Below are 27,832 nucleotides of genomic sequence, written 5' to 3'. Positions count from 1 at the left end.
GAAAAAAAGAGAATTAGTTATGTAATCCTGTTTGATGCCTTGAGTAATTATTGTGAAACAAGCTGGATATGAGGGAAAACTGTTATCTTGGGGGCGGGGGGGGGGGGGGGGGGGGGGGGGGGGCGAGGGTAAGATTGTGTGTGTTTTGATTGGACACAGAGAGAGATTCAGCCTTGATTCCACCACCAGGAGGAGGACGGGCAGTGACACATGCAAGCAGCCAACAGTATGATCTATTTATGAGCCACAGAGAATGTGTTAGAATAAACCACTGTATCTAATTCATGTTTTGGCATTCTCTGGCCTATCTGTGCACAGCGGAGAGTCAGTGGAGGAAGGCTGCAATTTCCGAAAGGGTTTAAATATCGTGGGAAAAAAACGGAAATGAGAAAGGTGACATTTATGACTGGAAACAGCTCAAGGAGTAGGAGTCAGCTGAGGAATGGCATGACAGTTTTCTGTCCTCTCTCTCTTTCTCTCTCTCCTACTCTCTCTCTCTCTCTTTCTCTCTCTCCTACTCTCTCTCTCTCTCTTCTCTCTCTCTCCTACTCTCTCTCTCTCTCTGATACCATTCGTCAGCGGAGTAAATTGGTAATGTCAAGCTACACTTGTTCTATATTACATTAAAAAAAATAAACACTTCAAATGTTCCTTTGAGCTCCAGTCTTGCCTGTGGCGTAACAGTTGCCGTATAATTGTCATTATCTGCCATTCAGGTGGCACTAAGGCAGTCCACACAATGCACCTCAGTGTGCTGCTTGAGTCCCATCTCCTGCAATTCAATCCCACAATCCTTTAAAACACCCCTCGTGTGCACCCAGTGAGTCCCGTCAAGGTGCCCCAGCCCTCTTATGGTCGACTGGGCCCTCCACGACGAAGCCTCTCCCCAAGATCCATAGCTGTCAGCTATCGAACACACCAGGGTGTGAAGCTCCCAGATGAGGTGAGCAGCCTCACTCACAGCAAGCTCTCTGTGGTGAGATACGTTCGTATTCCGGACTGTTCAGAAGCAGCTGCAGTCTCCCATGACAGCAGTACACAGACCAGAGGTGCAAGCTATTGAAGGCGATAGTTACTGACGTTCATAACCGAGCCAGGGGAGAGAAACCACCTACAGCAGCCGTCTCGAACCCCTGTTTCCTGGAGAGATACCTTCCTGCAGGTTTTTGCTTCAACCCCGGTTGTCAGTAACCCAATTTAACAGGTTAAGAAGCTGATTATTTGAATCAGGTGTGTTCGATTAGGGTTTGAGTGAAAACCTACAGAGAGTAGCTCTCCAGGAACAAGGTTGGAGACCCCTGAACTACAGGACGGTCCCCAGAACCTTCTGGATGACAGAGGTCTGGCTAATCTATAGGGAACACAGAGCATTTATCCATTGGGATGATGAGGATGGGCCTCAAAGGGGCGTGACGGTGTTGAGGATGATGAAGGCTAGGATGAAGTAATCCTCCCACAGTCTTGTTTAGGTCATTAAGAATCAATCTTGCATGGGTTTCTGTTTGGCTTCCTTAGGGCTGGGGCTATTCTCTCTCTGCACTGATGCCCATAGTTGAGAAGAATTCCCTGGCTATTATGCTGGCTCTCATCCAGGTCAGTTGAAGTCCAGGCAGGTACACAAGACCCAAGGGTCTCCTGTTACTGGCTAGGAGTCTCAAACACACACAATGCCAGCTCTTCTTTCTCCGGCACCTTCTGAAGTAAAACTAGCTACACAACGAAAGCAACAACAGGGGGACATATCGAAGCGAAGGACAATCTAAACATGAGCAAACACTGTTAAAAGCCCTGCAAGACCAGCGGCCAAACCCTTAATCAGTGCTCCAACCCCTTCATTATGTAAACTTGAAGGAGAGGTATTTTCTCTAAGGACGAGGGAGAAGGGGGTTTACACAATATCGCCTACAATGAATATTGCTGCAGTCTAATGGGTCCATGGAGAGGAAAGCTTCACAGATGAGATGAATTTCAAGTTTTTCATGCAAATGAGATGAAATTCTGCTTTCAGCCCCATTCCCTCGTTAAATCAGGGAAATCATCTGAACTAAAAAGCAAACAATCAGCATTACAAGGCAAAAAAACTAAACACTCCCGCTTTCGACTGCGTCTGTGTGGTTGGTTGAGCGATGACAATGGGCGCGTTTCCCAGATTCGTTAAGAAGCTCTTAACGCTAAGCGTTCTTAACGAATCTGGGAAACATGGCCAATGTGTGTGGTTTCGCTTCAACTGTTGTTGTTGATCCAACTTCTCTGTGGGAGATTTGGCCTCAGAAACACTTTGACAACAGCATTGTATTATTGGAGGAAGGCAGGCGCACTTAGCATGCTAGCCACTTATGTACATTAATGTGGGAAGTGGCTGAGCGGTTAGGGAATCGGGCTAGTAATCAGAAGGTTGCTGGTTCGATTCTTGGCCGTGCAAAATGACGTTGTGTCCTTGGGCAAGGCACTTCACCCTACTTGCCTCGGGGGGAATGTCCCTGTACTTACTGTAAGTCGCTCTGGATAAGAGTGTCTGCTAAATGACTAAATGTAAATTATTGTCCGATTACTTTCCAATAGCTGACATGATCTGATGCTCTTTTTAATTTGTTTTAATTTTTTTTTTGTGCAACCTTCTATAATGGATTCAGAGAGAAAGAGACAATTGCATCTCTGCCAAATGTGCTCTTACTGCCCTGGGGTTCCATTCAGTGGTCAGTTAGTTCACTACCTAAATGGAAATTGGAAAATTGCATTTTCATCATGGGAGTGTGAGGAGAGCCCGACTGGTTTATCACGTCCATGTTTGGTGAATATGCTCACTGTTATCGCATATCGCGTAATTAAACAGCCAAAGGGCCCCAATGTTCAAAACAAATTTTTTAACCCTTTTTACATTATTAATTAAGGTGATAATCTCTAAAGAACATAACACAACTACTTTCAATTCTGTCCTTAATATATCTGCTTAGAGGGGTCGATGAAGGGGTTTTATGTGGAACATTGGAGGGCTTACAATACCCTTTAAATTATTCATAGCAAATACTTCTTGGATGCTCCTGCTGCATATGGGACATGGGGCATTTGGAGCAGAATTATTGTTTCATATACATTAAAGGCTACATGCAAAATGGAAATTTAGAGCAAAACCAATTTACAACCAATGTCATGACCTTTGTGGTGGCCAATAACAATTGGTAGCTTAGTTTATCCCAGAGATAAAATAATAATATTAGCTATATTTGTAGTGACGATGTTGTTTTTATATTGTAACACTGAATGGAATTTGGTGTGAAGACATGCAGGCGTGTTGTGACAGCGGAAGGCACGTCGTGAGAATGCATTACTATGCACCCACTAATGGGTTTGAAACCTCTCACCTTGGCCGTATAAAAATGGACAGTAATGAACCGAGTGGAATCCATTAACGTTAATTGGGTCCCCAATTGGTCATTAATAAAAACTAGTGAAAAGGCTTGGTTTGACATGTGATGTAGGCTTCTGTATAGGATGTTTTACGGCGAGCACCTGTCAGACATGTCATTTCACCCTTTCACAATGTATGACGAACTAATGACGTGATGTTCAGGCTTTTATTGAGATATGTGCATTTAATTGAATATGGGAAATGTACTTACATCTTGGAAAATCGAAATCCCTTGATTTTGATTTTTCTGCTGCAGCTCTCTTTCGTGTCTTTGGTGGTCATGCTTGGCAGACTGAAGACACATCGTTATAATTTCTGTACAGGCAAGCATTTTGAGACAATTATTTTTGCAATGTACGCTTTCCTTAAGTACTATCCTTGATCCTTGTGTTGAGTTGACCGCGGTCGGCTTTCGTTACGGCTCTCTCAAAGATGCTGCACGGTCTTGCTGCGCTTTGCGCTCTCTTCCAGGGTGCCCAGTGGGCTACAGCGCAGCAATTTGATTCGACAACGTCAGGAACTCCGCCTCTCACTGTCACGAGCGAATCGCTATTCATAAAATTCAGAGGAACGCACCATCTGCTGGCCAGCACAGTGTTAAATACTGTAGAAGACGTTTGAGTGGGGTCAATAACATCCCCGCAAATTCAAGTAGCCTAATTGAATGGGCGAGTCAGGTGGCTGAGCGGTGAGGGAATCGGGCTAGTAATCCGAAGGTTGCCAGTTCGATTCCAGGTCATGCCAACTGACGTTGTGTCCTTGGGCAAGGCACTTCACCCTACTTGCCTCGGGGGGGATGTCCCTGTACTTACTGTAAGTCGCTCTGGATAAGAGCGTCTGCTAAATGACTAAAATGACCACAAAAAAAAAGACTAAATTAATGTGTAGCCTAGAGATGAAGATAGACGATTAAAGTGAAAATCACACAATGATGATAAGGATGTTGATGACGATGAGATTAAGAAAAAGAACACAATTAAATCAAACACTAACATTGCCGCTCATCAATAAAGTTTAGCAAAATATTATTTGTAAGAATCATCTTCACAAGTTTCTGCCATTGGCCACACATTAACCGTAACGCCTCTTCTAGGGTGTGAACCGAGTAGATTATTGCATGATGCAGTGAACGTCATCATGATAACTTCTGACTCTATTCCAACACGCAGTCTTCTGATGTTTGAAGTTCGTCCTCAGTGCAGGTCAACAGGTGAGGTTTTCAGAATTATTATTTATTTAAAATGTTTTGGGGTCATATTGAGTCTTAACAATATAACCTGTAACATTTTGGTAACCCTTTTAATACAAAAGTTCGTAAACCTAACAATATGTTTGATTTCAGTTCTGTGTTGTTTTTATTTATTTATTAATATAATATTTTCCAACTAAGTTAGACTACTAATAAGGAATAAAGGTTTTGTATGACCTCAAATGGTCTGTAAAAATAGACTATTAAAAAAGACATGCACTTCTGTCCTACAGTGTATGTCCTATCGGTGCATTTCTTCCAAGAGAGAAGATCTTGTCTTCAACCCAAAAAAAAAAGAGTGAAGCACATATCCTGAAAATTGTCTAATCTTCACACCGCAGTCTCCCTTTTGATGACCTTTTTACTGTCAGGAGGTCAGATATTTGGAAATTTTCATTAAGGACAAAAAAATAATAAAGACATCGGACAGCAAGCTACTTCAAATATCACTTTGAATTGGTTATTTTAAATTGTATTGTATTCTGCCTATATGGATGGCCCAAAACGGCTAGGTGTTACTTTGTTTGCGAATAGTTATTCGGGGGAGAAATATTCTGACTCAGACTACCTTTCGTTTCCAACAGTAGAAAGGCTTCCACGTTATTGCTCTAGTCTATAGGAATAAATTAGTCTATTTAATATAGTGAATGCTGGTCTGCAACCTAATCGGCCACTGCGAATGTAGAATGACGTCGTCTTCCTAGAAATCTTTGTTCAGCACTTCGCAGACCGCGGACAGCGCGTGCCTGCGGGGGAAAGATAAGTTCAGCTGTCGCGCCCTCAAGGAAGACGCACCTAAATTTCACTTCGTATCAAATGGGCCACACTGTTCACAAATCCATACTTAGCAATATGTTAACAGTATGAAAGCTCTGGAAACTAAATATTTACTCGGAACCAATACTGGACTACTGGAATTAGGCCTACTTAATTGGTATTTTTAAAATGATACATTTTCTAATATTGCCTACTTCTACACATATTGTTCCATCTTTGAGTTACATTATGTGTTCTCTGTGTTTCTTCAGTTAAACAGCATTCAGTATAATTGCCATGGCTGCCTTATTGCATCACTGCCCATTCCTAAAGTCAAGCCACAAGCCGGCTTTACGCAGAACAGGGGCCGCTCTCCTTTCCCTGGCTTATCGATGCCCCATCGTCGCTCGCCAGATCACCATCTGTGCCTCCTCTTCCACTGAGACCAAGACGGGCATCTCCTCCAGCCAATCATCTGGTCACCTTCCCCTGGGGTTGGACTCTAAACGCCATTTAGCAAAATCAGCCACTCAGGTGGCCGTGTCCATATCAAATGGCTGTCCCTTCGTGTCCTCCCAGATGGGCATGGTGAAGGCTAGCGCAGAGGTTCAGGAGGATGTTGAATCAAACACAGGTACTGAGAAAGACTAGATGGAAAGTTACAGAGACTAACCCAATGTGTAAACGATGTGTTAAATATGCATAGTGAAAGTTGGGACCAACATCATCAACTTATTTTGTCTCTCTGTCGATAGGAGCGACGAGTTCCCTCCTAAAGGGTCTCAAGGAGTCCATCTGGCCTACGGTCCAACCAAGCACAGGGTCCCATCTGCTCAAGGACAACATGGGTGAGGCCTGGAGAATGGACTTAGTCATTCTAAAATCCGTTTTAACACTCCCCATACACTATGGTTACTGGAGAAATCATGATGTAAGCAATTTCATGGAAAATCATAAAAATGACTAATGTTATTACCGATAGACTATTACTCCATCTTAGACTACTTGGCTAGTATTTCTACAATAGCCTGATAACAATTTAAAAGCAAGGGGCGCCAAATTATTGAAATCACTAGGCCAAGAAATCGAGGACACTCTACCTTTTACCTCTCCAGTGGGACCCAGTTTTGACTACGATGGCTTCTTCAATGGGAAAATCAGCGAGAAGAAACAAGACCACACATATCGCGTCTTCAAAACGGTGAACAGAAGCGCGGACGTCTTCCCATTCGCTGAGGATTACTCTGTGTCCGGGCGGGAGGGGTCCCAGGTGTCGGTGTGGTGCAGCAATGACTACCTGGGGATGAGTCGGCACCCACGGGTCCTGCAGGGGATCAGGTAAATCCAGTCATTCTCTGAAAGCCTATTGGACAAAAAATAAATCAATAAAAACATTTTGAGGGTAGTAATATTTGAATGTTTGGCTTGTATTCTTAAACAAAAGTCTGAGGTAAATATTGAGTAACAGTTTAAAACGTGAAAGATCCCACCACCCAACCACATCCTCTTTTGCTGGTTTTGAGAAGCGTGTTGGTGAATGGACTCCCAAGTTAAACATTTGTTTACTTTTGCTTCTATGTGCCGTCAGGGATGCCCTGGACCGGCATGGCGCGGGCGCCGGGGGCACCAGGAACATCTCCGGCACCAGTAACTTCCACGTGGCGCTAGAGAGGGAGCTAGCTGAGCTTCACCAGAAAGACGCAGCGCTGGTCTTTTCCTCCTGCTTCGTGGCCAATGACTCCACCCTCTTCACCCTGGCTAAAATGCTGCCAGGTACTGCAAACTCAAAATAGAAATATAATAGAATATAGACTTTCAATGTTCTGGTTTGAAGAGCTTTTATTATACATTGCTAAGCCTGACCCAAGAAGAGATCAGTGGTGTGTTATTGATACTGTAAGAAGAGGACAAGGTGTCACGATTGCAAAGAGGCAAACATCAGACATAACCTCCTGACAATGTCGTAAAATGTTTCTTACCTTCTCTATAAAACCACTGAGAACAGTGGAAGCCACTGTGAACTCACAGTAACATAGTCTTTGATAAATGAAAGTATTTTTTTGAGAAAACCGCTTTACACAGAAAGACTCATACTGTGGCGGTGAAAGTACAGCTGCAGAGAGAAAGTTATGCGAGTTGACACTGAAGATAGTTCATTCTTTGGGGCCGTTTGTCTGACGTACAGGCTGTGAGATCTACTCTGACATGGGGAACCACGCTTCGATGATTCAGGGCATCAGGAACAGCGGTGCCAAGCGCCACATCTTCCGCCATAACGACAGCAGACACCTGGAGGAACTGCTGCGACGCTCCAACCCTGGGACGCCTAAAATCGTGGCCTTCGAAACCGTGCACTCAATGGACGGTAATTGTCACTCGATTTTTGTCGGCTTTTGGGTTTGTTGAATTCAGTCTTTGAGTCTTTTTTGTAGCAGTTGCTCAATCCCAATGCAAAATCATGTTTTCAATGGATAAGACTTCAAATTCAACACAATTTATTTGAGTATTTCCGAAACTGCAAAAAGTATGCCATCATGGAGTTCTAAAAAGTAAACAATTAATGCTGTGTTCGAAAACAAAAACGCATCTTGACTGGATGTTACTTTTTATTTTTGTAGACGTGTGTGAACACATTTACATGTAGTCAATTAGCAGACGCTCTTATCCAGAGCGACTTACAGTAAGTACAGGGACATTCCCCCCGAGGCAAGTAGGGTGAAGTGCCTTGCCCAAGGACACAACGTCATTTGGCACGGCCGGGAATCGAACTGGCAACCTTCAGTTAACTAGCCCGATTCCCTAACCGCTCAGCCACCTGACTCCAGCAGGCTGCTCTCTGTGACACGTGACACTATTAATAGTCCCGTTTTTGCGGCCGCCTGCAGGTGAGATCTGTCCCCTGGAGGAGCTGTGTGACGTGGCCCACCGGTACGGGGCCCTGACGTTTGTGGACGAGGTGCACGCAGTGGGCTTGTACGGAGCACACGGGGCAGGAGTCGGCGAAAGGGACAACATCATGCACAAGCTTGACATCATCTCCGGAACCCTTGGTAGGTCAAAACTTGATTATCCCCCCCCCCCCACACACACAAATTATTTACAGTACTACGAGGGAAAACTGTTAGAAGTCATTAGAATCCCACATAGCTCAACGGCATTCTGCAAACCACTGTGATATGATAATGTGCTAATGATTATCATGCTGTTGTTGTGTATTTATTCTTACACTTACACGTTGCTGTAACGTAAATGGAAATGCATAAAACTCGAACTTGTCTGTGCCTGTCTACGTATTGTGTGTGTCTCTGTAAAAGGTTAGGGCAAGACAAACACTATGAGATGAGACTGAGGCGTCAGACATTCCTTTTGGCCTCTGCCCTATACAGCCAATGAACACTTGTGCTTGTACACCCGATAGCACATCTAACGTATGCCACTGAAAATGCAGCAATTCACTTTGAACCCTACAGACTGTAGTCAACCGAGGACAGAGAAGCTTCTAGATTTCATTAAACGAAGAAGAGGAATTATCGGCTGCGAATATGCATGGTACAACCCATCTGTCCAGATAGATAAGAGTCAGGGGAGCATGCAGTGAGCAGCTCAGTGGGAAAGTTGCCCTGAGTACTAATCTTGACTCTGTGAAAGTCAAAACTTAAGCTGCAGGAACACAAGATGGCTATCAGCCCAAGCGTGTCATACTCATAGCTTAACTTATTTTTTATTTTTTTCGAAAAGGAAAAGCCTTTGGATGTGTGGGAGGCTACATAGCAAGCAGCGCCGCCCTGGTGGACATAGTCCGCTCCTTCGCCGCAGGCTTCATATTCACCACCTCCCTGCCCCCCATGGTGCTGTCAGGGGCTCTGGAGTCTGTGAAGGTCCTCAGAGGCCCAGAGGGCCATGCGCTGAGGAGGGCCCACCAAAGGAACGTTAAACACATGAGGCAGCTACTCATGGACAAAGGCCTGCCGGTGGTTAACTGTCCCAGTCATATCATCCCTATACGGGTGAGAGATCTTACTGTTCCATCACTGTCCTCACAACACAACTCAAATATTGACAGTTTAACAGAGCTTGTTTAAAAAAAAAGAAAAAAGAACTTTGGACGCGCTTCTCAGCGTGCTCCCACCATAACATCGCAGTATTTCACACATGTACATTTAGTCATTTAGCAGACGCTCTTACCCGAGAGACTTATAGTAAGTATCAGAATCAGAATTCGGTTTATTCGCCATGTATGTTATACAAACACAGAATTTACTGTGGCAGGGAGGTGCAAAACACAAAGTACAGGGACATTCCCCCCCAGGCAAGTAGGGTGGAGTGACTTGCCCAAGGACACAATGTCATTTGGCACGAACCGGCAACCTTCTGATTACTAGGCCGATTCCCTAACCGCTCAGCCACCTGACTCATATACCTAATAGTCTTAAAGAAGCTACATTAAAAATATTTTTCCTCGTATTGATGTACCAACGACATGCATGTATCCTGAAAATGTTTTGGACTGGGTTTAAATGAGCTGTACTCGGGATACCAGTTCTATCCGGACTGTGGTGAGACACGCTCCCTCCTGCTTGTCCTACACAGGTGAGGGACGCAGAGCTCAACTCCAGGGTGTGCGACATCCTGCTGGAGAGACACAACATCTACGTCCAGGCCATCAACTACCCCACCGTTCCCCGAGGCGAGGAGCTGCTACGTCTGGCTCCCTCGCCTCACCACAACCCCGCCATGATGGAGTACTTTGTCGGTGAGTGACTGACAGGATTAGTTTACTAGTTTTATGTAATCAAAATATATATATATATTTTTTTTTTTTCAAAATCATGTTTTTTTGGACAGTTTTTAAGTGAAGTGCAACAGGAAAGGCAGGGTGAGAGAGAGTGAGAGAGCGAGAGAGAGAGAGCGAGCGAGAGATAAAGTGAGCGCGAGAGAGAAAGCGAGAGAGGGGAAGACATGCAGCAAAGGGCCAAGGCTGGATTTAAATCCAGGCCGCTGCAGTAAAGGCATCCAGTGAGCTACCGAGGTGTCATGTGACACACAAGTGTGTTCCTTGGTCATCGATTCTTTCTTTTTGAACATAGCCCTGACCATGTAACCCTGACAGAGAAGTCTTGAAGGATGGGTGTAGATCAATGGTGGAGCAATTGACTGCCGATCAAAGGAATCCCCCCCCATATATCTCTTTGGAAAGCATCCCACTAAAGTCAAGTCACAGATTAACACGACTGATTTATGGAAACCCCACAAAAGTGGGTGCCAGCCAGGTCAAGGGCCTCATAAATGATTGGTCCGTTTTTCATGTTAGCGATGCCTCTGAATCCTGCTACTGAACAGGCTTCTTTATAGACTGGCACCAAGACTTTATAATTGGCTACTGACTGTTCAAATGTAATGTTTGACTTTTTTAACTAGCAAGGGTAGCACATTTTTACTCAACCTCCCTAGCAACAGAACATTTTATCTAGCGGCGTCTCACTCTCACAGGTAACATGTTGCCATTTCTGAATAATGTTGTGTTGATAACATGAGCACTCAATGATAACATTAAGTGCTCTCTGATTCAGGGAATTTACATCAAAGCCGGAAATTACTCACTCATTTAATTCACTCACTGCTGATATATAGTGCACTCACTGCCATTCCTTAGGGGATAGTGAATGATGCTAAAGAGCTAGTGTTGCTGATCTCCCATTGTGACTAACGCATGTTAACACTTCTGATTGGCAGATAAATTGGTGGAGGTGTGGCAGGAGGCGGGGCTTATGCAGAACAGCCCGGCAACCGTTTCCTGCACCTTCTGTGACCGTCCCCTACACTTCGACCTCATGAGCGAATGGGAGAAATCCTACTTCGGCAACATGGAACCCCAGTACATCACTGTGAGCGCATAACGCTAATCATTGTGACATCACAATCAGAGAACATACACAATCTTAATTTATGTCAGGCTTTGTGAAGTATTACTGCAATAATTTCAAAATTCTATTTATAATTGTTACATTATCTAGTTGACTACATTCCTTGTGTTTTAAGCCATTCGTTTTAATGTCAAGGATTCAGACTTTTATAACTCATGTAGTTTGTGTTTTGTGTTTATTATTTCAAGTTTATGTTCCAGTCATGACTGAGATTACGAGTAGAGAAAGAGAGAAATAAAAGTGTCCCTTCCCATTTTACATAATGACAAACCTGCACACGGGCACTTTAATATATTTATATATTATATATTTATATAATCTTTGAGTTACATCAAATATATTGAATTATCTAATAACGTCCACATGCTATACCAGTGCAGCATAATAATAATGACTTGTGTGAAGAGAAATATTACAGATCACAGATGACTGATTACTGCCCACCACTTGAACACCTGAATAATAATTGCTGCAGATTTGATTTGGTTTATTACACAATGATTGATCAAATAAACTGGAATAAACAATGCTGTCGGGTAATTGTGAATTACTAGACTCAATACACACCCAAACAATAACAGCACGGACATTATTGCATAGTTTGACTGAAATACTAAGTAACAATAATTTTGTCTAAATCGGAAGACCCTGTATGTCACCGTTATTTAAAAAGCCCTTTAGAACCGAGTCGAATCCTTTAAGATTCGAGAGAGAGAAGAGACTGGTGACGGTTACCTAGAGTAGGAAATGTAAAGACGTCCCAGAATGTACAGTACCAGTGCAGTCAGTACTGTACTCATTACTATTCACCCTCCTGTACTCTGAGCAACACTCACCTTCTCATCTCCAGGAACAGCCACTTGTGGACCAGCAGCACACACTGCTGGTCCACAAGTGGCTGTTCCTGAGGTGTAGAATTACCTCATGTAACTGTCCTGCAATGAGCAAACGGGAGAAAGGGTAGCAGCCGTAGCTCACTGGTAGAGCATTTACTTATCTAGAGGTCCAAGGTTCGAATTCCCCCCCCTTTGTACGTTGCTTTGTATGAAAGCATCCTGCTAAGTTAATACATCATGAATCCAGTATTCCATCATCATCATCATCATCATCATCATCATCATCATCATCACACAGCAGGCGTGTTCATCGGTACAGCGACCCGTCCGTCCCTAGTGGACCAAGCAAGGGCTGGATACCTCTCGTTTGACCTTCCCCCTGAGCCTGCGTAGCTCCACGTGCTCGCCGTCCACCAGCAGGCCGCTCTCCAGCAGGCCCCAGGCTCTGCCCAGCTGCTGCTCCCCGTAGCTCTGCAGCGCCCCCCTGAGGAAGCACTCGGCCAGGCAGGCCCTCCCCAGCCCGGCCTCCACACACCGCAGGGCCTGGTCCCGGTGCAGCTCCAGGGCCCGGGTGAAGTCCTCCAGGCCGGGCCCCTCTCGGGAGCTCAACACCAGGCTGCGGCCTCGCCGACAGAGGTCCTCCGCCCACAGCTGGGGCTCCTCCGCCCTGGGCCCGGCGTGGGTCTGGATGACCCGGTCCAGGTCGGCCACGGCCCGTTCGTGGAGGCCCAGATGGGCGAGGCAGGCGGCCCGCTGGCGGAGGTACTGCAGCCTGGACTCGCCCATGGCCCGGACGGCCACCGTGAGGAGAGACAGGGCCTTGTCCCAGTGGCCGTGCGATGAGACGCTGCTGGCTTCCTGGGCAGCCGCCTATGGGGTCACACAGATGTCTGTGGCTTTAAAGTGTTTCATGAATCATCATTAGTCTGTCTACATCATATGTCTGTGACTTTAAAGTGTTTCATGAATCATCATTAGTCTGTCTACATCATATGTCTGTGACTTTAAAGTGTTTCATGAATCATCATTAGTCTGTCTACATCATATGTCTGTGGCTTTAAATTGTTCAAAAAATCATCATGAATCATCATGAATCTCTCTACATCGGATGTATTTAAAGTAAAAAAAAAAAAGAAAGTTTCCATTGTATTGTGAAACCAGCTGACCCCCTTGCGCCCTTCCAGGCTGTCCTACCTGAGCCATCCGTTTCTTGTGGGAGGGAGGGACCAGGGCGAGGAGGAAGTCCAGAGAGGAGGTGTCCCTCTGGGCCAGCGTGCAGAGGCCCAGGGCGGCCAGGCGGTGGTTCTCCTGCCAGGCCTCCACCACGCCCACCCTGGCCTGGGCCGCAGCTTCCCTGGGCTCCCGACCAAACACCTGTCTCAGGTGGGCCCCAGCAGCCTTCACCTCACCTGTAACATCACACACACATATACAGAGAGACACACACACGCACGGACACGAAAACTTGACATTTTATAAATTTCTCAGACACCTTTCACCAAAGTGATAATCAATCAGCAGTACAGCAGATAATCAGTAACACAATGGTACAACGGTACAAGCATTGCTGATCTTGTTTCCAAAGCGGGATAAACATCCTGTTTACACCTGTTTCATTTAACAATTACCCAATGTCTTTCACAAGGCATAGCTAGATGTCTCAATAGAAGGCTATCCGTTAAGCAGAGCTCAACTCATCCTACCTTTGGCGAGGAGTATGTCCACATAGAGCAGGTGCCATCTGGGGTCTCTGCAGTCAGTCTTCATCAGGGCTCCTCCAATCAAAAACGCCTCCCTGAGCTGCTCTTCCTGGCAGGGGACCGCCCTCACGGCCAGGATCTCCATTAGATTGGTTTGGCAGTACTGCTGCAGCCAATCGCAGACGAGCTTCCTTGCCTTGTCCTTGAGTGACAGGATGTCTTTAGTGACCGCGTCAGTGCTTATCTGCAGAGCAGCCAGTAAATCTCGAGTGCACTCCTAGAAAAGGAAGGTAAATCGAAAGGAAAATCTGTAAAATTGACTGGATAATTGACATAAGCAGCTTGACTTGCTTACAGGGCTGACCTGACTGTAGTAGAATGGAACAGTGTTTGGCTGTGTCGTACCTTCTGCTGGTTGAGTGTGAGGTAGGTGAAGGCTCTACCACAGAGAGCGTGCACATGGTCAGGGTGCTCCCTGAGAATGGCACTGAAATCAAAGATGGCCGTCTTACGTTGGCCCAACAAGGCATAACATCTGGCCCTTTCCAGCAGTGAATCTGCTGCCTCACCACCTACAACGAGAAATCAGATGACATACAGATCATATACATCTATTTTAACATATGTACTGTATATATTAACACTTAACCTTAACTTGGCCTTAAATATACCAAGCAATTAAATAAATGTAACCATAGATTGTGAATGAAAGCAAAAATATTTTTATGAATATGGACATTTCTGGAAACATTTAATTCAGTCTATGGAACCACGAGACCAATACAAGCTTTTGAGGATGCTTGACTCTCACTCCTTTATTTGTAGTGCTATCGAAACGTACAGTTTTTTCCCCAGTCTCTTAATCAGATTGTTCACCTGAGGCCACGATGGCAACAGGTAAGCCACATACAGGTACCATGTGGATAGGATGCTAAATAGAATATTTGACTCAGTGTGACCTATTTCAGGCTCAAATACAAGCACTGCCATGTCCATTGAGCTAACATAGTATCGCTGACCAGTACCACACAACATCCATTCCAAAACTCTTGTTCTTGTCAGAAAACACCAAAACGAACATATTTCACAAACAGTGAGTCACCTGAGGCCATGATGGCGATGGACAGGTAGGCCACAGCCTCCCTGAGGGCACGGTCGTCTCGCTGGCCGTCCAGGATGCGTTTGGAGGCGGAGTGGCAGTGGCCCTGGAGGAGATCGCGGTCCTCCGGGGTCGCCAACACCAGCAGGGGGCGCAGGCAGCTCGTGTCACCACACTGCGTGAGCTTCTTCAGCAGCTGGGACAGGAAACGGGACAGGAAATGGGTTAGGAAACGGGACGGGAAACGGGATGGGAAACGGGACGGGAAACGGGACGGGAAACGGGACAGAGTGAGTCCTTTCAGTTTGTGTCGGTTTGTGAGAGGAACGGTTCATCGTGTTGAGTCACATCTGGTTGCAGCAAATCTAAGCGAGGTTATAACAGTGTCAGAGCAAGATGTCTAATGTTTCACATTGTTGCATAATAAACATTACAAGGTCATTTGTAATCCATCATGATGTCTCCAGGAAGCAATGTGGAAATAGTTCACCATGATTCACACAATGTAGAGCCAGACACACCTCATGACTAAACCTATATCAGCCAACATCAGCCTAAAACAGGTCACAAACCATACCAGTGTTTCCCCTAGGTTTACTGCTTTTTTTTTTGGGGGGGGGGGGGGGGGGGGGGGGGGGCAGGAATGACATGCCGTTGTGTAAATAAGATAAATAAGGCCTAAAAGGCCATTTAGTTTGTTTAATAAAAGAGCAAGCTATAGACCAGTTTTATAGGAAAGAGCGAGGCTGATAAAGGTAACCTTAAATGACTTATTTTGTGATCTGGTGCTATATATATAAGCGCCAGATCTGTATATATATATAGATCTCTACCATTATATTAGGGGCGCCCCCCTAATATACTGGTAGGGGAAAGACTGCATACGCCTATCAAAGCACCAACGACATCTATATCATCGCACAGCGGTGTCTGGCTCCCAGACCTGGTTGGCGTCGTAGAGGAAGCCGCGGTGCAGTTGGAGCAGGGCCAGGCGGGCCAGGACAGAGGCCCGCGGGGAGGAGGGTCCGAGGGCCAGCAGGAGGCGGTGGGCCTCCTCCGCCCGGCCCAGCCGGTACAGGGCGTCTGCAGCCAGGATCTGAGGCCCGGAGGAGCCAGGCTGAAGTTCCATCAGCAGCTGGGCCAGAGAGTGAACTCCTACGGGAGTCCTCCTGACACACACACACAGGAGGCATTCATAACTTCTCATTTGTGTGTGTGTGTGTGTGTGTGATTGTGTGTGTGATGGTGTGTGTGTGTATGTGTGATTGTGTGTGTGTGATGGTGTGTGTGTGTGTGTGTGATGGTGTGTGTGTGTGTGTGTGATGGTGTGTGTATGTGTGTGATGGTGTGTGTGTGTGTGTGTGATGGTGTGTGTGTGTGTGTGTGATTGTGTGTGTGTGTGTGTGATGGTGTGTGTGTGTGTGATGGTGGGACACACAGGGGGCAGAGTGATAAGCAGAAGATAAGCAGAAGGGAAGAACTGACTGAAATTGGTTGGGCATGATTTTCTGACCGAACAGTTTTGGGAGATTACAAATTTCCTGTAATGTCAGAAGTGTCCTACAATTGTTCCCCGCTTTGGAAAAAGTGTCTTCTAATACAAAGGTATTCAAAGCTGGTCCTCAGGGCCCTTTGTCTGCATGTTTTAGAGGTTTCCCAGCTCCAACACACCTGATTCAAATGAATGAGTCGTTAATGTGTCGTTAGTTGTGCTGGAGTAGGGAAACATCTAAACACGACAGTGGGCCCTGAGAATCAGGGTTGAAGACCTACCCACAACTGACTACATGACCTTACCCCTCCCTGTGGCTGTCCTTCCTCTGAGGGGTGGGTGTGTGTTCCCTCTGCTGCTCGTCCTGGGGCTCAGTGGCAGTGGCGCTGGGGTCTCCGTGCCCCTCCAGCATGGCCCTCCCCTGCTCCAGAAGCACCGTGCACAGCAGCCCTCGACGGTTCCAGGGGACCAGACAACGCACCGTCAACGCCGTGTCCTGGGGCTGCAGGCGGCTCGCCGTCGCGTAATCCAGCGCTGTGAGGAAGTGCAGCCCGCCTGTCATCCTCAGGAGACCCCGGCCGCACAGAGCCCGCACGCAGCTGGACGGATGGGGCGCGTTGTGCTCGATCACAGCCTGGAAGTCTTCCAGCGCCCCCCGGTGGTCGTCGGAGAGAAGACGGGCGTAACCTCTCAGCACCTGGACCGTGTTCTGGTAGCTCTGCTGGCTCGGTCCAGCGGAGGCCAGCTGGCTACAGATGGAGAGAGCCTCTTTGTGTTCGCCTCGTAGCAGCAGGCAGTCGGCCAGGCGCACCCTCAGCTCTCTAGCGCCCCCGTCGGACTCCAGGTGGCACAGCGCCCGCAGCTGGGCTACGACCGGGTCCAGCAACTCCACGCCGTCTGTGGATCGCAGGTCGGGCCGGGCCATGACGTTCTCCCTGTAGCCAGACAGACCTCTTTCTGCCTGCTGGCGGAGCTGGACGCGGACAGCTGCTCCCGTGCCCTGGTCCACGAACAGTCTCTGAAAGACCATCCTGGCTGTGGCCGGGTGCACCTCGAAGGCCTCCCCCAGGTCCCTGCACACCTCTGCGGCCCGCCCCCCTGCTGAGAAGAGGGCGGCTGCCCGGCTGGTTAAGAGGCTGGCTCGTCTCTCTGGCGGCAGACCCTGGCCTGCCTTGCCCTCAGCTGCTGTGCTTGACTGGACTCTACTCGGCTGTGGCGGACCATTAAGGATGGCCGAAAAAACATCTGCACTCTCTTCAAACCTGCCCGTCGAGAAGAACTGGGCCGCTCTCAGCTCCTGCACTCTCGAGTCCCCTGGTAAAACTTCCGTCAAGAATTCCAGGAAGTCTGAGGTGTCCGCTGGGTCGAAACCTACAACCTCCTTTATACCATTTCCAGTCTTCACCTCTGGAGTCAACAACATGTGTTTGTGTGATATTTGCTCAGAGAACGCTGTCAGTATTTTGGGCAGGTGTTGAGCCTGTCGGCTTGTAACCTGTCTCACCGTCTCCGATTTATTTTCTCTGAAAGCCTTGAGGTAAAGAGTCAGACCTTTGGGATTGTGAGGGTGAGATAACAGGCACGCGAGTGCTCGAGTCAGCTCCAAAACGACACGCGTGGCACCTTCGGGTCGAGGGTTTCGCTTTCCTTCCAGGAGAGTGGAGCAGCGTGCAAAAATCTCCTCGCAGCCCTGGCTGGCACTTTTTAGGACAGACTCCATTTTGAAGAGCGAGGCTGATAAATTGTTGGGGCTCAGTGTGGACAGGAATACAGCTGCTAAACCTTTGTTGAGGCCTTCCATGGACGCCTGGGCATCCCCACGCCCATCGAGCCAGTCTTCCAAAGTGTAAATAACCCCGGATAGCCTTAACCTATCCAGGCTTCTCATGTGTGAGACCGTGGATCCAGCATGAGTCCTGAAGGCAGTGGTGTATAGGGCGGTGGCCCTCCCTAACTCTCCCGCCTCCAGGTGTTGGTCTCCTTCTTTGCACATGTCTGCAACTCCAGTCCCAGGCTTTGGAAGGCCTGTCATGGTCAGGTTGCTCCTCACTCTACAGCTGTTCTACTGATCCGGTGGACTCCACATTACTGTTAACAGAGACTGAGAGATGGGGTAAAACTATTTCAAAGTTCTCAATTGATTGTCTTCTGAGTCTCAGATGACAGGGTCGGATGGCTGAGCGGTTAGGGAGTTGGGCTATTAATCAGAAGGTTTCCGGTTGGATTCCCGGCCGTGAAAAATGACATTGTGTCCTTGGGCAAGGCACTTCACCCTACTTGCCTCGGGGGAATGTCCCTGTACTTCCTGTAAGTCGCTCTGGATAAGATTGTCTGTTAAATAACTAAACGTAAATGTAATGAATCTCTTAAACTAATCAACAAACATTAAAAACACTATTTACAATCCCTAACTCTGTCGTCCATGCATACCTTTTGGCCCATTTATAGCCTAACAAAGTGTTGGCTAGTATGTTGTACAACAGGAATAAGAATTTCTTACCTGTGTTTCTTACTGAGAAACATGACATTTTTAACAAAGTTAAGCACAAACCAAGGGCAATCTTCCACCTCACGAATCACCAAATAGGGTCACATCTTCCCAGAGGAAAAACAATTAAGAAAAACCTCGTTCCCAATAGCTTCTTTGCAGAGCTTCGAACACAGAAGACTTGAAAACATTTTTTAAACTACGTAGGCCTACAATATTGTAAACAGTAGACTAGTATCCCAAGCAAACTGAACAGACGCACAGCATCTCAACACTTGCAGATTCACCATTCGGCTCAGCCTTCACAGAAGTATTGTCCACGACAAGAGACAAGACCTAAAAACCACGACCCCATTGCTGTAATTCAATACTGCGTAACTTGCTACAAAGTCAGAAATTGAGGGCATCTTAAGCTTGCATTTAAGAATGTTCCGTTTTGCGACTCATATCGGGACGATTATAATGACAGACACTTACATCCAGCGTTTCTTGATCTCCTTTCTTTACATCTTTGTTCCCTACTTTTGCGCGACCCAGTGTCTGTTGTTCCCGTGGGCATGTGTCTGGTTACCATGGAAACTATTAACGCTCGCTTCCCATTCAGCTCAAGTTTAAAACGGGCTGCATGGAATTGAAAACAACCAAGACTACCAAGTTAAATATAGCCTAAATGTATGTTCATGATAGACAAGTAGCCAATAGCCTATAAGTATCAAAATTAAGGACAGCTTCACAGGCGTTCTTGTTTTAAGTGTGATAAGACATTTGGATCTGAATGTATCTAGGCTATGGCTTGTAATTTAAGTTAGGATACAAATGTGTCTTTGAACACAACAAGAACATTGCACTAATGCTCCAACAACTTTAGATCAACATTTTTGACTACCACTGCCATCTTGCGGTACTGACACATACCGTTGATATCCCTTCATCACTACTGTGCTAGATGACGTAGAAATACCCGTTTATGTAATCCATGACTCTCATCATCGCTCAGCCTACTGTAGCTGGACTACTAACGCCACTTAGCTCGAGGGCCTCCATATTGCACGGTTTTCTGTCCCCCCACTATCTGGCCCTCATTTCATGGTGATATATGAGAGATAAAATGTTCAGTCACGATTTGGAGCCTGTTTCCGTTTTTTGTTGTTGCAGTAGCTAGAAGCGATGAGTCGCTCTACGAGTTCTCTTTATTGCTGTGTTTTCAACTATTAGCGCAGTGCCCCTTGAAACGCTAGTGAAATCTGTGCCACTTGGCGGCGAATACGTTTTTATTTATCGCAAACCACTCATCCAAAGGACAACACAGTGCCACTACTCGTCTTGAGTCCTGAACCATTCATTTCAACTTCATACAATGCCCGGTTCTCGAGATAATCAAGCCACAGAGACACACACAAACACTCCTGGACTTATAGATACAGCATCTTTATAATTTAACTAAATAAACTTCATTCATAAATTTCATTTTATAAAATCAGGGAGGCGAGCACCATATATAGGTAGCTACCTATATATAGTTCTCCTGTACATTGAATAGACCCAACCAACACATTTCACGTTTTCTGATAATATGAACATCATCCGTCATTATTAACATTTCCGACAGTGACCATAAACAGTCAAAATAGGATTTTACAATTCAGAAATAAATAAATATAACCTTATTACTAGTGTTGGCATCCTTCCTTACCCAACACGCAGTAGGCCATGTGTGTTTTCTCTCAGTGATAAAGGATTTAACTGATGTGTCAGGTGTGAAAAGAACTGAAAAACAGGAAGTGGGCTGAATTGACATGTTTGCTGGAATGCAGTATGCATCAGTGTGTTTGTGTTTGTGTGTTATAGATGATTGAATGATTAAATATTAAAGTAATGGAAGATCCTTTATCATACATCAGTGTAGCTGTAGTAGTTGAGAAATGGCAGGGCTGTCATAGTCAGTTTGCCTAGTGAGATTTCTGTGGTGATGTTCCATTTGACCGTGTGAAGGCTAAATACAACTTATAAGATAAGATAAACCTTTATATCTATCTGGCTACATGATACTGTTAGGATAGCACATGACAGTTCATCCTATGTAGCCCTGGAGGTTCCATGTTGCAATTTAATCCATTTTTGTCATAGGGACCGTACGTCAAGGACTCAAAGAGTTATTAGGTCTTTACCGCAGGTTCGAAAGGGTATGAGTCAACGTTACTAATAAATAACTTCAAACAGACCAAGGCTTCTTCTAGAAGATCTAGATTACAAGTGCTTGCAGGCAGCTGTAATTTCATGGCTAATAGATTCATAACTTGAAGGGGGCGTCAGGTGGCTGAGCGGTGAGTAAGCGGACTAGTAATCCGAAGGTTGCTAGTTCGATTCCCGGTCATGCCAACTGACATTGTGTCCTTGGGCAAGGCACTTCACCCTACTTGCCTTGGGGGAATGTCCCTGTACTTACTGTAAGTCACTCTGGATAAGAGCGTCTGCTAAATGACTAAATGTTAAATGTAAATAACTATAAAGTATGGTTAATCAACTTTTATAATCATAAACAAACAAAGGGATGCTTGCTTGATCACAGTCTATGGTCCCGTGATGCTGTATGATATAATTGAGAGTCACTTCTATGAGAGCCCAGACTGCATTATGTAGACACAGAACCGTTTATTACCAACGGCAGTGTGTCTGAGGTCCTATGACACTGTACCAAACATGGACGCCCTCAAACTGCCACCATCACAGTTTGGTGTTCATCACCCACGTTTCCATAATCCTGTGAGGCTGCGGTGACGTCACAGGCTGGGTGACTAGCCGGCCAGCCCCGGTGCACCACTGCATCTGGTCCAGGCTGCTCTGCAGCTGGTGGACGCACCCGGCCAGCTCCATGTACTGCAGGGCCGAGTAGACGTGGTCCAGGGTGGCGGCCGGTCGTTGGCTCCACAGCCGCAGCATCAGGTACTGCCTCTCCAGGGAGCCGGTGACCATGCCGGCCTCCAGCTCCACCCGCTCCATCTGGCGCTCGGGCACCGCCAGCAGGCGGAGGAACTCCTTCCAGCGGCGCAACGGCACCTCCTTTATGATGGCGTAGAGAACGGTGGGGGGGATGCGGTCGGGTTGGGACTCTTGCCTGGGGACTGGGGGAAACAGGAAGGAAGGGATTCAGTGGAGGACTCTTGCCTGGGGACTGGGGAACACAGGGAGGAAGGGATTCAGTGGAGGAGAGCAGCCGGCTGGGAGGGTGACAGAGAGACAGAATGTTGTTTAACTAGCAACTGTGAGAAATCGAAGCTTGATGCCCCAGTCTTGGGGACGATGCCCTTGAAAGGTATTGTTCTTGATTTTGTCTCGATTGCGATAAGAAAAAGCGGAGCTAAATGTCACATGGTTTGTATCTCACATCTTTCTGCCTGTGCACCAAAGGCTTTGAAAAAACAGACTTGTGGCTTAAAGTAAAAAAAAAAAAAAAAAAAATCTCCCTGGTACTTTCAAGGTTGGTTCTGTTTTACTCTGAGAGATGTTTGCAGTAAATGATGAATAAGGATGGAAAGGCTTCAGAGGGTGACATCATGAGTTTCACACACCCAACCTCACGATGACAAAGAAAGGTTGAGCCTCACCACACTGTTAGTGTCTGCCACAGCCTACCTTTAAAAAGAAAAATGATGTCGAGAAAACTCCTAACATTTAGGTTTCCTCCATATTAGACAGACTTTCCTCACTGACACCGATATGAACTTATCAGGTGATGTGTGGTTGTTATGTCTCTGTTGGTGAGATTTCACATTCATTAGAATGGATGTATGAAATTTGGCAAAGTTTACAAAAAGGATATGGCAATTTCTCAAATGAAGGAGTGGAGAAACAGTTTGGCTTATCTGATTTCAAATTTCCTTCGTAGTAGAACTTCTATGTGATTCCCATCAGCAAGGACCCTCCACTTTCCCAGTTCCTGACACGTGACTGACCAAAGATAAGTGGTGCGCTGACTGAGCAAAACGGAAAGAGTGTCGCTGTTTCTCAGTACCTCACCACATCAAAGCATTTACCACACCACAGCACAAACGAGGGCTGTTTGTACGAGGCAGAAAAACACAGGGACTTATTTCCAGTAGTATTAGCACAAACAAACTCATTTGGTTTTGAGTTGTGTTTTCAAGGCAACCTAACTTTTTCAAATTCTTTGCCATATGATAAACATGTGACCATTCCGCTGGCCGCTGTTGGTTGGTTAATCTCATAATTTGCCTGACAAACTGAGACTTGTGCAGGGTTAGAGATGCTGCTGTGATTTGGAAGTTGTGTGATTTGAACGTTGGAAATGTAATGGGAGTCAGGTGGCTGAGTGGTTAGGGAATCGGGCTATTAATCTGAAGGTTGCCAGTTCGATTTGCCGTGCAAAATGACGTTGTGTCCTTGGGCAAGGCACTTCACCCTACTTGCTTCGGGGGAATGTCCCTGTACTTACTGTAATCGCTCTGGATAAGAGCGTCTGCTAAATAACTAAATGTAAATAATGGGGTATTACTGAAAATATAGATGCTTTATTTAATTATGTATATAAATATAATGTATAGTACAGAGACTTTAAAAAGCTACATGAGCACAGTAACAAAATACGTTGGTCTCCAGCACTAGGTCTTACGGGTTGATGTCAATCTCAAGGCCGCAATATGCTTCTGCGTCTCCGTTTACGGATGGGCGGGCGCACGGATACGCATGGATACTCTGCGTTTATGGTTCTCCGTAGGCTGTGGGTGCTGAAAACAATTCACCGCCAGAAGAGTAGGTGGCGCAACGTTTTTTTGTAAATCGTCGTCGAGTGTTTATTTACATAGGTTATCGAGAAGTCAGAGCAAATTTACAAATTAGCCGTTTCATCAATAAAATACGCACATTTTCAGCAACTACACTGCCCATTTCTCGTCACATTTTAATTCAGATGCTGATTTACATGTACTGTTTAGCTGAAATATGAATTGTGAAAACTTACAGCAATGGCGGTCAAAGGATTCTGTTCGTCCTGTTTATCCCGGCAACCCCGCCCCTGACGCAAGCGATTCTTAATACTGACCAATCACAGCCAAGGGGGTCTCCGTAGCTCTCCGTCGCTCACGACGGATAGTTAGAAAATTCAGGAGGTGCACGTCGAGCTCTCCGGGGCTCTCCGAGAGCTGACGGAGAGCTCGTAGAGGGCGTTCCTTGGAGAAGAGGGCGTTCCCATGTGTCCGTTTTTCGAAAAACGCTGAAGCATATATAAGCCTTAACAATCTGTAATCTCAGGAGAGATTGGCTGAGGAACAGTGATTTTGAGGCAATCAAATCAGTCCCTGTACCATAGAAACATGTCTACTCGTTGGACTTACTTCCTACTTGTGGATTAGGCAGCAAAGGTGTCACATGGATTAGATGTTCTGTCCTGGACTGAGTCTGGAAGGAGGGCATAGTGGGGGAAAAACACAATATGACTCAGTATAGAATGTCCAAAAAACAACAACTGCACTGTAGTCTATGACACTGAAGCAAATGTCTTTGTGTGATTCACTAACACAAACAACACTACTCACATTTTGAAAGTATGTATGGAATCTATGACCTTTAGTTTCTATAGTTTTTTCCCCTTGCATGTACTCTTTCAGTATCTTCTTTCACCACTGACCCACACAGATTCTTATCCAAAGGAAGCAAAAGTAACATGAAAGTGAACACTCACGGTTGAAGTTATTACAGGACAAGGCTGATCTGCTTGAAAGACAGACATGGATGTTATCTCGGGGTTTCCTGCTGTCAGTAGTACAGATATCACTTTGATTACAGAACATCAGGCTAACAAGAATCAAGCAAGTAAAAGTGAACATTCATCCGTGTTTTTGTAAGCTGCAGTTTAAAACACCGAAGGTGCCAACGAATGTCATGAATACCGTTGTGTTGGAGGCCCTTTGCAGATAACTCCAAGTCCTTCTCCCTTCTCAAACAAGATTTTCTTGAAGTAGTGAGGTACATCCCAATAAAAATCAGGATGCCAGTGACAACTAGAGTCAACAGAATGATCAGGGGAATCATCTTGGAGACACTGAGATCTGCGGATGAAGAAAGGTTGAAATTCCAGCTTCAAGTTTTTCTGTCAAGTACAGTTATGTTTTTTTAATGTTGTTTTTTGGGGTCCTCCAAAGACTAAAGAGATCCACAAACAGTCACTGAGGCTGTAACAAGACCTTTGGGATGGAGTGCTTCTTATACAATACATTTTCAAAGAGACCAAAGATGTTCTGGGATTCTTTCAAACAAAAGTGGGGAAACGTTACCAATAAAAACTAAAAAATGATTGATTCAAATGTATAATGTCAATTAAATGAAGGTGAAGGAACCAACACAAACCTTCAGAGATTTGGCTTTTGTATGGGTTTGGTGATATGGTAAAGCTTGAGTTTTCTTTTTGGGTTGTGAAGGTGGTGGTGGTGGTAGTAGTGAGGCATCTGGCCACACAGTCTTTAGAATCCTTACAGTCACTGCAACACAGACAGGAAACGGAGGGAAGTTGAAGGAGCAAAATTATGGGTATACAGTGCCTCTACAATTCATGTAACACAATACTTTGGATATGCAAATGGTAAAAAAATTATGTGATATGTAATAGTAATGTAGAACAGGTTTTAAATTTAACTACACAAGGTGACTGACCACAGCTACATACACACACACAAATGGTATATAAAATACGAATACGAATACAAATACGGTATATTTTAAGTACGGTATATTTTAAAACTGAGGAGGTTAGTATCCCCTAAGCCGACCAGAAACTATAAACAATCAGAGAAGCCAAGAACACTAAGTTGGAAGATGACATCATAGCATTTCTGGCACTGGAAGGAAGTGATCAACCTATTAACCTGAATTTGTGCTCCATGTTCTGTTTGACATGGTTTTGGCATTAGCTACCATCTGCATCTTTTAGTTTCAAGTTTGTTTGTATTTCATCAACAAAGGAAAGTGTCTTATTTGTCTTATGTGGCATACTGCCTGTGGCAAATGCATTTCAAATGCCTGGATTTTTTTTAATCATCAATTGAAACTGCTTAGAAAGTCAATGCAATACAACAATGGTCAGTTCACACATTTGAATTATGCTTCTATATAATGTGGTTCAAATGACTCAATTGTTAAGTAAAATCTGTTTTACTGTTAAAATATGCTGCTACAGCTTCAGAACGGCCTTGTAACTTTGGGACTATGCCATGTAGAGTATGGCAAAAATAGAGGTTTGAGTAGTATCTAAGAGAGTTACTTCATATTTGTAGAGATTAGGCTTCCATCTGGTGAGGTTTCGTAAATCTTGCAAATCTGGCATGCCTTCACCTAGTCTTAGTGAAAGCACTCTTCACATGAACAACACTTTTCATACTCACTTAACACATAGTTTACACAAAGACTCAGGGTTCTCCTGGTAGTATCCGTCTTGGCAAACACACTTTGTATCATTGTTGGAAACACAGGCCTGCGTTTGCACTTGATCTGCAAAAATAAATATATATATATTGTATTGATTTGGATAGAATATATCTCCAACGTATGTCACAAGGAAGCTCATAACTAACAGGCCCTCTGCGACGTAACAACCTTACTGCAGTCTAGTTACAGCATCTATCCTTGAAATCCGACCTTACAGAACCTTTAGTCATAGTAAAATGTTACACTTACTTTCTTTACATACACTACATCGGTTACACTCCACTACAGAGTTGATTACTTCAGTGAATGAACCCACAGGACATTCGACGCAGTTGTGGGTTTGTCTATTGGTGCATTTTTGGGCATAATAGCCTACAGTGGAAAAACAGTGAAATCATGATATTGTCAGATACAAAAAGATGAGCCTCAAAAAAAAAAATAGATACATTATAAGTTGACTGATTAAATCTTAAATTAGTATAGAATAATAAAGAAAATTCATTTTTTGGGGGTTTACCTATCAACTATCCGTTATAATTGTGGAGAGAAGACATGATTAGGGCTGGTGATAGTATCACTCTGTGTTCCTTACCTGCTTGACACTGCTCCTCGGTGCAGCTCAAAGCAGAGTGAGTCAACATCAATAGGACAACCTGGAAAGATGAAGGAAAAGGCCTTATGGATAAACCTAGCACAGCATGCTAGCTTGTATGTAAATTAATTCACTGCAAAGCATATTGTACACCTCTAGTGTAACTCTTATTGAAGCATTATGAATGCCTAGTTACCCAAAGGGTTAAGCGATAAAATAATACATCTTCAAAGATTTGGATCAACAGAAGAAAAAAAAACACTATTACATTGTGAAAATAAATGTAGATACTCACCAGTGAAAAAAACATTCTTACAAACTTGTTTTAAGCCAAAATACTTGTAAAGATCATAAAGCCAAAGCAACTGACATAAATCTAAATTTTGAAATAAATCTGAGTTTGTATTAAAACACTCTGCTGTGTTGGAAGAAAATTAGTAAAGTGAGCTTGTTCAGAAATTCGGAGAAGTGATATTAAACAGGAAACAGTGACATAAACACCCCATTTAATGCCTTTCTATTGGTGGCTATGATGGATACAGTGATTATACGTAAGCAAGGTGCTTCTGATGAACTGCTGGCATGTTATCTGGTACATTTCTCGTGACTGAAAAACGGAAGTGAGAGCAACAGTAGTGCGACAGATTATTTGTTTTCCGAATTATAAAAGAATACCCAGAAGAAATACACCATAGATGAAAGAAAAAAAATACATATTTCGATATTTCTTGTATTAGTCCACATCTGGCCAGCTGTGAAATCCATAAGACCCTAGTTGAATCGGCCAGTTAATGTTACTATTGCATCTTGCGTGTTTATAAACAACTGTGAGGCTTAATAACGCCATTAT

General features: G+C 45.0%; 3 protein-coding genes across 5 annotated transcripts in view; 1 reads left to right on the top strand and 2 right to left on the bottom strand.

Moving 5' to 3' along the window:
* Positions 1-3,822, bottom strand: part of LOC136945866 (N-terminal EF-hand calcium-binding protein 1-like) — an 18,114-nt gene extending 14,292 nt beyond the window's left edge. For both annotated transcript variants that reach the window (XM_067239961.1, XM_067239962.1), the window contains exon 1: positions 3,621-3,822. In XM_067239961.1, the coding sequence (XP_067096062.1) occupies positions 3,621-3,740 (120 nt within the window). In that variant the 5' untranslated portion in view covers positions 3,741-3,822. The remainder of the gene's footprint in view (positions 1-3,620) is intronic.
* Positions 3,823-4,491: 669 nt separating this feature from the next.
* On the top strand, positions 4,492-11,867 carry alas2 (aminolevulinate, delta-, synthase 2). The gene is made up of 10 exons (XM_067240395.1): positions 4,492-4,619; positions 5,687-6,048; positions 6,170-6,262; positions 6,530-6,752; positions 7,003-7,187; positions 7,600-7,779; positions 8,300-8,464; positions 9,153-9,421; positions 10,005-10,167; positions 11,148-11,867. The coding sequence occupies exons 2-10, from the start codon at positions 5,712-5,714 to the stop codon at positions 11,309-11,311; spliced, it is 1,779 nt and encodes a 592-aa protein (XP_067096496.1). The 5' UTR covers positions 4,492-4,619; positions 5,687-5,711; the 3' UTR covers positions 11,312-11,867.
* Positions 11,868-21,585: 9,718 nt separating this feature from the next.
* si:ch211-112c15.8 (tumor necrosis factor receptor superfamily member 1A) lies at positions 21,586-27,038 on the bottom strand. 2 transcript variants are annotated; one of them, XM_067240648.1, is made up of 8 exons: positions 26,983-27,038; positions 26,640-26,762; positions 26,348-26,453; positions 25,317-25,447; positions 24,860-25,018; positions 24,652-24,722; positions 24,305-24,368; positions 21,586-22,075 (listed from the first exon to the last, which is right to left on the bottom strand). In XM_067240648.1, the coding sequence occupies exons 1-8, from the start codon at positions 27,029-27,031 to the stop codon at positions 21,678-21,680; spliced, it is 1,101 nt and encodes a 366-aa protein (XP_067096749.1). In that variant the 5' UTR covers positions 27,032-27,038; the 3' UTR covers positions 21,586-21,677. The 2 variants fall into 2 exon arrangements, with proteins under 2 accessions (XP_067096749.1, XP_067096750.1); XM_067240649.1 differs by having other exon boundaries at positions 24,652-24,680.
* Between the last annotated feature and the right edge of the window lie 794 nt (positions 27,039-27,832).

Source organism: Osmerus mordax, chromosome 7, assembly GCF_038355195.1.
Source record: "Osmerus mordax isolate fOsmMor3 chromosome 7, fOsmMor3.pri, whole genome shotgun sequence".
In the NCBI taxonomy this organism is placed as follows: domain Eukaryota; kingdom Metazoa; phylum Chordata; class Actinopteri; order Osmeriformes; family Osmeridae; genus Osmerus; species Osmerus mordax.
This window is presented reverse-complemented; position numbering and strand designations above follow the sequence as displayed.